This window comes from Antechinus flavipes, chromosome 2 (assembly GCF_016432865.1).
Source record: "Antechinus flavipes isolate AdamAnt ecotype Samford, QLD, Australia chromosome 2, AdamAnt_v2, whole genome shotgun sequence".
Lineage (NCBI taxonomy): Eukaryota > Metazoa > Chordata > Mammalia > Dasyuromorphia > Dasyuridae > Antechinus > Antechinus flavipes.
In genome coordinates, this window is record NC_067399.1 from 655,552,454 (window position 1) to 655,561,056 (window position 8,603).

An 8,603-nucleotide genomic window follows, 5' to 3' on the forward strand; every position below is an offset into this window, starting at 1 on the left:
GATCCCAATTTGGGATTTCTGTTCCCATCAGAAGAGGAGACCCCATTTTTCTAATTCAAGGTCAGCTCTACTTGTGTTTACTGAGTTCCACTTCCATACCATTTCATGCACCAGTCCCCTCCCATTTCTGGCTACCCCCTAACTTTCTCCTTGGGGATGCAGCAAAGAGCTGAAAGACTCCACACACACAACGTCTGAGCCAGATGAGACCCCATCTAGTGGGAGAAGGCCCATCAGGAGTCTGTCCCATACCAAGCTGTCCCCCTCCCAGCCCACAAATAAGACACAGCAGAGACTTGCCTTGAGAAAGGAGTCATGTTCCGACAGAGAGCCCGCCAGCATCCCAGGAACGTCAGTGATCCCCCCAGTAGCTGGGGTCCCCCGTGGTCCTCCCCTCCCCCAGCAGGGCCAGACTTCCCATCTCAGAGCCACGTTCTGCAGTACGAGGCTCCAGCGAAGCTCCAGCCATGAAACTTGCCTCTCAGAAAGGGTTGGGTTTGTGTCCACTCACACACACACTACCAGAGCTGCCTGGTCTCCAGGACCAGCCTGCCCAACTGAAGCTCTTTTAGACCTGCCCCTGTCCTCTCCCCCTCAAAAAAAAATCTTAGAAAAAAGGCCTTTAAAGAGGGTGGGATTTGGTCCCAAGGCAGTGACGGAGTCCTTCTCGCACACCTGCCACCTTCCCTCTCCTCAATACACGAAGAAATGGCCCCCACTCCCATCCAGGCCCCATTCTGTCTGTACACAGCCTAGCCAGAGCTTTCAGGATAAGATCCATACAATTAAAAAATAAATAAATAAAGCCGTCTCCCTTTCAGACTCAAGGAGAGTTATAAAGTCCTGTGGCTCAGCGTTAGGGGTCAGCCAGTCCCTCTAGCCCCTTCCCAATGGCCCTTCTTCTGCCTGGGACCTGCCAAGTCAAATCACCTCCAGACTTTGGTCTGCTTGGGAGGAACCTGTCCCGCAGCCAAGCTTAGCACTGGTCAGTGGCCTGACTCTCTGGGGGCTGGATCTCCTCCTGGGAATTGCTGGAGATGGAAGGAAAAAGGGAAAATCCCTGGGGACAGAGAGGTTTGGCAAGAAGGGGCTGGAGGACCCAGCCTCCATCCCCGGGAGCTCGAGTCAAGGCTAATGGAGGAACTAGGAGTATTTGGGGATCTTCTCTAATGCGGTCTTCCAGCTACAAGGGTGAAACAGGAGATGGGGTCTGAGAGCTGAAAGCCTCCTGGGTCAGCAGCCCCACTTAGGACAAGGCCTTCTCCTGACAGACAAGGGGCACGAGGGGACGCAGTGGGCACCCGTTTCCTTGGGGCCTTTTCCTCATGGAAGGGCCCAACCCTCACCAGTCACCCCTCACTCACTTATCCAGACACCGGAGCACACACACACACACACACACTCACACACTCACACTCTCACTCTCACACCTCTCCCAGGAGCTCCCCTCCCCGCCCCTCCCCAGGGTCATCGAAGGCTCAGCTGGGACACCATGTAGACAAGGCCCACCAGCAGCAGCCCCCGAACTCCCAGCATCATGACCAGGAAGAGCAGGAGGATGGACATCACAGGCTCCACCACCTGGTCCCCCAGGTGCCACAGCGGGAAGCCCAGGTTCACCAGCTGCTGGTTGATGTCAGAGAATGGGGAGCGATGGGCACCCGGCCTGGGCCCCAGGTGATGGATATTTGGTGCCGGGCCCCCATGAGGCTGGCCGTCTCCTCTGGTGAAAAAGTTCTATGGAGGAATACAAAGAAAAAAAAAAGCAGATACAGACCGGACGTTAGGTATAATGGGAGAAGACCTGGAGTTTGAATAACGGCCTGGCAAATGATTGCTGTGGGTGACTTTGGGTAAGTGTGACTCTATAGGTTTTAGTCTTCCCATCTGTAAAATGGCCCCTGAGGATCCTTCCATTGTAAAGAAATTCCCAGGTGAGATCCTGAGCAACAAAAGAAAGGCACTGTGGGGAACAGATGTCAAGGGAATCTGCCTCTTCTCTAAGGAGCTCAGGGATCTCTGGGCCCCAGGAGCCCTCTGGAGCAGTCAACAGACATCCAGACCCCAGGAACCTCTCCGGGGGGCTGAGGGACCTCCACAGGAACCTCTCTGGGAGCTAAGGGACGCAGCTCGAGATGCATTTCCTATCACCAAAATCTATCCAAACAGTCAAATGGACAAAGACAACTGCTCCGTCTGTGGCAGTGCAATGCCCTCTTCCCGCTTCAGCCCCACTAGGTCATGGCCCAGAGTCCCAAGCAGAACAGGAGCTCCTTGAGATAAATCACCGATCATAGTTTAGAACCAACACGAACCTCGGTGAATAACAATAATGACAGCTACGCAGTAGTCAGGACAAAACGGTCACTAAAAATAATGGGAGGGTAGAAATGGTCCTTGGACAAATAAATCTCCATCAGAACTCCTCCCCACAAAGCAAGGCAAGAAGGGCGGGAGAATCCCATACTATGTGGGAGCACATGGCTCTCCCAGGAGCTCCCCCGCCGTCCCCAGAGGCATGGACGGCCCAGCTGGGACAAGTCAATTACTCTGCCAGCTTCAACTTCCTCATTCCCAAAATGCTGATAATCATAATACCAGCGCCTCCCTCCCAGGGCGGTTGTGAAGATGAAAAGAGATCCCATCGGTAAAGCACTTTGCAAATGTTAAAGTGCGCATGTAAATGTTAGCTATTATTATTATTATTATTATTATTATTATAACAAAGATAATAACACTGTACATTATTATCTCATTTGAGCCGTGCAACAGCTCTGCAGGGCAAGTATTATATCCATTTTACAGATGGGTCTGTGTTCATAGAAATTAAGTGACTTGCCCAGCAGCTAATAAGGAACTGGAATAGGATGAGAAGATGGGTTTGTCTGCCCCGAAGTCCAGGACACCTCCCACTGCACCACACTGCCTAAACCAACGAGGAGATGGCGGTCCAGAAAGTAGAAGCCAACAGCCCAACTGGAGCAGAAATCCAAGTTTCTGGCATTCTGGGGATATAGCTTTCCCTGCCTCCCTCACAGGCACAGGCCTGGGCACACGGGAGGTGTTCATTGAGGTCTCAGACAGGAAAGGGACGGGTTCAGGCTGAGGAAAGGGAGCCGCATCTGATCCCCTTCCAAAGCCAGGAAAAACAAGGGCACCTTGTGTAAATGGCGATGGTCCGTCTGGGCTCTTTCACAGCTCCCTTCTCCGAAAGGAGGACATCCGCATCACTTTACAGTTACTGCTCCTCCCACTGGTCTCACCACTTCCCTATGATTTCATTGGGCTTTAATTTAAAAAATAATCTCACTTAAACCTAATTCCAGACCTTTAATATCTGCCAGAGAACTCCTCTTGCCAAAATGTCTCCCACAGAGATAGATCAGCGACTTCTCTATAACTTGGGATCTGAGATCATTGCCATTAGTCCAGGGGCCTATGGCCGATGGGTCCCAAACATAGATCTTCCTGGTCTGCACCGGACCTCTAGGCAAGGGGCCAGGAAAGCATATCGTGGGGAAGAGAGTCCCCATTTTTGGGAGTCCAAGAAACCATAAGTTATGAGGGCAATTCTCAAATCTGGGAGCCAGGTCAGCCACTGGTGGATAGAAGATAGAACTCTGGGTTTGAATCCCAAGTTCCTATCGTCTCTTGTGGCGTATTCCTGGGCATGTCACTCCATTCCTAAGAGCCTGTGTTCTTATCTGTAAAATGGGAATGATATTCCCACTACCTCTCTCCCAAAGGTGCTGTAGGAAAAGAGCTCTGTAACTAAGAGTGGCTTCCATTAGCATAGCCCTGGGAAATCTGCAAGCTATTTAACGTAAATTTGAGTTTGATAATAAGCCTGTGACCAGTATATTCATTTTCCAGAGAGGAAAAGTAATTTCCTATTTCATACTATAATAGTATTGGAAGAGGGATTTCAAACCAGTCTTCTTGATTCCATTTTTCCACTATATATATAAATTATCCGTGCATATGTTTTAAAAAGAAAAAGAAAGAGAGAAAGAGGGAAAAAGAAAAAGGGAGAGAGAGAGAGAGAGAGAGAGAGAGAGAGAGAGAGAGAGAGAGAGAGAGAGAGAGAGAAAGGGAGAGAGAGAAGAAGAGGGAGAGGGAAAAGGAGAGGGAGAGGGAAAGGGAGAGGGAGAGGGAAAGGGAGAGGGAGAGGGAGAGAGAAAGAAAGAAAAAACAAACCAAAAAACAGAAGCTAAGATGGGGCCCAGGAGTTCTTGTCCCATACCTGCCGAGATGTAACGTTCCGAAAGGTGGTGCTGGCCCTGGCTCGGGGGTCATCATCTTGTACAATGTCTCCATTGGCTAGGATCCTCACCATCTTCAGAGGCACCGGTGGGCGGGATCTGCAATCACAAATTAGCCCTTTAAGATTTATAAGAATTTTCTCCTTTCTTCAGCCTATAAAGTAGACCTGCTGTGCTTCTTGTCCCCATTTTACAGAGAGGAAAACTGAGGTTCTGCAAAGAAAAATGACTGGCCCAGAGTTAGCTGTTAAGTATTACAATTGACCTTCAAATCTCAGATTCACAGAAGTCAGGGAGAGAGGTTTTTTTTGTTTGTTTGTTATGTTTTGTTTTTTCACCTAATCCGAGAAAGTTTAATTAACTAACCAGAAAATTCCCAGTCTAGAAACAGATACATCAAGAACATAATACAATGGCCTCTGTCCCTCGTTCTAGGTACTAAGCAGGGTGCCGTCAGTCTAGCTAAGGGCCAGAATACCTGGATCCTCTTCCAGCTTCACTATGCTGCCTCAGTTTCACTATCTGAGAAATGGGGAAACCACAACTAAGATATGCTAAATAGATTATACTAAATTAATTTAAAGGTGTATTACTGTACCAGAAACAATGAGAAACATGAAATTTTCAGAAAAAAAAAGATTATATTAGGAGAGAGAAAATGAAGAAAGCAGACGAGTACCACGACTACAATAATTAAAGGAAAGCAGCAGAACAATCATGAGGGTCAGCTTGAGGAGCCCCCTAAGGGCCCAACTTTCATTTCTATCAGCATCAGCGAAGTGCCCTCAGGTAACATGGTTTGTGAGGGGAAGGCGCAGCACGGGCCAAGAAACTGGCCAGTGGTCAGGGGGAGAGAAGGAACAAAGCGCCCAGCCTTAATGTATTTTTATATTTTTGCTGTATCATCCTGGGTTCAAATGGCAGCCTTGCCACCGTCCCCGACACTTCTGAGCCTCAAAAGCCGCACAACATGAGGACCTTCATCTCCAAAGTCCCTGTTAAGTCAAACTCAAGCCAGGAGTTCTTGGCCCATCCCTGCCCGGATGGAACGTTCCGAAATGGGGCGCGGGGACCTCTGATCTCACCCGGGTGACACTGATAAGCACAGGGGTGGGGCGGGGCTGTAGAAATTACACGGACGATCCCTGTATGATTGTTGTCACTGGGCAGAAATCGGCTCAGTACTGGGGAGGCAGTGGGGTGGGGGTGGGGTGAAAAATGGAAGAGAGACAAACAGACAGAAAGTGAGATAGAGAGAGACAGAGACAGAGAGAGAGAGAGACAGAGAGAGAGAGAGATAGAGACAGAGAGAGAGAAAGAGAGAGAGAGACAGAGACAGAGACAGACAGAGACAGAAAGAGAGAGAGACAGAGAGACAGAGAAAGAGACAGACAGAGACAGACAGAGACAGAGAGAGAGAGAAAGAGAGAGAGACAGAAAGACAGACAGAGACAGACAGACAGAGATAGACAGAAAGACAGACAGAGAGACAGAGAGACAGACAGAGACACAGAGACACAGAGACACAGAGACACAGGGGAGAGGGTGGGGAGGAGGGAAGAGAGAGAAGGAGGAGGAGGGAGGGAAGGCAGTGTCCAGTGTCTGAGAAATCAGAGATCGAGACCCTGGCTGCTTCGGGGGCCTGTTCCTGCAGGAGGATCATCGCATTGAGACCCTGAAAGGCCCCCAAAGCCCCTCATTCTACAGGTGAGGAAATTGGACCTCAGAAGGTAAAGAGCCGGGCCCAAGGTCAGCCAGGCGATCCCCCGCAGGGAAGCCGCATCTTCCGACTTCCCATCCAAGATCCCAAGGACCCGGCTGGAGATCCGAGGCTCTCACCCGCGACCCCAGCACGCAGTCGGCCCCCCGGAGCATCCCGGGAGTGGGAAGCCGGCGGTTCGGGCCGCCGGTTACTGGGCAGAGGCCGCTCAGTCCGGCGGAGCGGGCGGAGGACAAAGGCAGCCTGGGCTTCCCAAGCCCCTCCCCCGTTTCTCCGGGAGCGCCGGGCCGGCAGAATGGAGGAATCCTGAACCCCGGCCCGCTCCCTCCTACCTGTGCGGATGCAGCTCCGGGGCCCGGTCGCTGTCCACCGCCGGCCGGCCTGGCTCCTGCAGCTGAGGGGCGGCTGCTAGCGCTCCGGCCCCACCTCCCACTTCCTCCTGCCTGACATGACAGGAAGCGACAGAGAGACGACGCAGGAGCTCAGTATTCCCCTCTTAAGGCCCCTGGGAGAAACTGCAGCTGCCCGGGCTCGGCCCGAGAAGACGAGCCTGGGGCCCGGGAGGAGGGCCGCGGGGTCCCCGACTCCCGCCCGATTGGCCACACCTGCACCTTGCGCCCAGGGCCCAAGCGCGCATCCCCCTCTCTCCAAGCTGCCCTCCCAAACTTCCCGAGCGGGGGCAGGTGAGAGGGAGAACCAAAAAGCCTGAGTCCAATTTGTCCTGCTCCGATCCTACCGACTGTGTGATCTTGGACAGATGATTTCCCTTCTCCAGTTCCCTCTGGAAATTGAGGGGCTTGGATTAGTGACCGCTAAGTCCTTTCCATCAGGTGGAATCCCCACCTGTCCCTTGGGATCCTCTCCACTCCCAGATCAGCTCTTTCCTCCTCTGCAAACTCATTCAAGGGTGCTAAGATGGGCTGTAGGACCTCGCTTTTAGAATACAGAGATAACTGTATTCGGAATAATCAGTTTCTCTTATAATCCTTTGTATTTCATTTTACGCATTTTCTGAGAAGGGTCCAAAGACTTTGCCGGACTAACACCAAAAAAAGAAAAGAAAAAAGAAGGGTTAAAAAGCCCCAGATCCAATTAATCCAGCATCTATCTTACTCTCAGCTGGCTGACAACTAATCAGGCAATCCATCAATCAATCAACAAATATTTAGTGAGCAGCTGGCTGCTAAACTGCCGGAGACCTTAAGTTTCCTATTCAATTCCGTTCAAAAGACATCAATTAAGTGTACAGGATCCTAGACTAAGCCATGGGAGACACCGAGTTTAGATAGCACAAAAGTTCTCGCTTTTGAACATTTTAAAGGGAGGGGGAACTAAAAGAAAAAAAGAAAAAGAAAGATGGCCCTAATACACAATATTCTGACAGGGAAGGGAAATTGGTATCATGGCGTATTTTGCTGAGCGAGTTCTAAAGATAAAGAGGTCATCACTGACCAGGAGGCTCCTGAAAGACTTCCTGGAAGAGGTAGCATTTGAGGTGGATTTTAAAGTTGGGTGTCTGATACTGGGTGAATAATTTGTGTGTGTGTGTATTAGTTATATTTTTAAATAAATAAATGGAATGGAATATTGGGCTTCAAAAATGGCAGAAGAATACCAAGAATGTGGGGAGAATTATATAAAACAAAGCAAAGTTAAGAAAGAATACAGAAAATGATTTAGAACAATTTTGTTAAAGTTAATTTCACTGTAATTGTTTTGGGGTGTTTTGTTGTTCTTACAAAACAGTAAATCTTTCGTTTAGAAAGGATGGAGTCTATGGGTATGGAATATTACACACTATCAAACTGATTCCAATATGTTGCTGGACTTAATTAAAAAAATTTTTCTATTTTAAATCTTAATTAGAAATGACATCCTGTTAAGTAACATAAGGAAAGGAAGGGAATGAATATATTTGGAAATAACATTCATATTTCTATGCAGCATTTTATAGTATAAAAACATAAATTCAATAACTTTCCACAAAAAAATTTACATTTACAGGCAAAATTTTTAAAAACCATGCACCAAATGTACATGGCAGTGTAAAATTCAGATAGTTTTTGAATATCAGCTCTGCACCTTGGAATTCCTAATTCCTTTCCAGGCTCATCTTGATGGCCACCTCCCCTACAGGGCTTCTTGTGGTCTTTCCTTGGTAGCACACCTCCCCCACCACGTCATCTTTATTCTATATAAATTTTGTATTTGCCTACCAAAAAAAAAAAATCATGCTTCCCTCTCTGTTGGAATCCTTACTAACTGCTAAGTAATTAGAGTTGATCTAATCTTACAAGAAGTTGTTTTGGCCAAAACCTTGACTCTTTATGGGGCTACATCAGCTTATGTTAAGATGCTATTACAAAATTTGTCTTTTGAAATCTTGACCCCTAATGACTGGAAATCGATAGCAAAAATATGCCTAGAACCTGAAACAAGGTACTAAGTAGAACTAATCAAGACAAGGCTTGTGTTCCCACCTTTACTCATTGGAGTCCACAAGTATGCTAGCTTCACAAAGTACACTTTCTAACTTCAAGAGAGTCCACACCTTAAAGCTCTTTGGGCCAGAGAGCACTATGGGAGAAAACCCATAATCCCATTCTTTCAGAAGGTTCACA

At 48.6% G+C, this 8,603-nt stretch overlaps 1 protein-coding gene across 1 annotated transcript; it reads right to left on the reverse strand.

Annotated features, from left to right (window-relative positions):
* Positions 1-301: 301 nt before the first annotated feature.
* Positions 302-7,635, reverse strand: FAM241B (family with sequence similarity 241 member B). The gene is made up of 3 exons (XM_051982549.1): positions 6,315-7,635; positions 4,244-4,361; positions 302-1,737 (listed from the first exon to the last, which is right to left on the reverse strand). The coding sequence occupies exons 2-3, from the start codon at positions 4,334-4,336 to the stop codon at positions 1,468-1,470; spliced, it is 363 nt and encodes a 120-aa protein (XP_051838509.1). The 5' UTR covers positions 4,337-4,361; positions 6,315-7,635; the 3' UTR covers positions 302-1,467.
* Between the last annotated feature and the right edge of the window lie 968 nt (positions 7,636-8,603).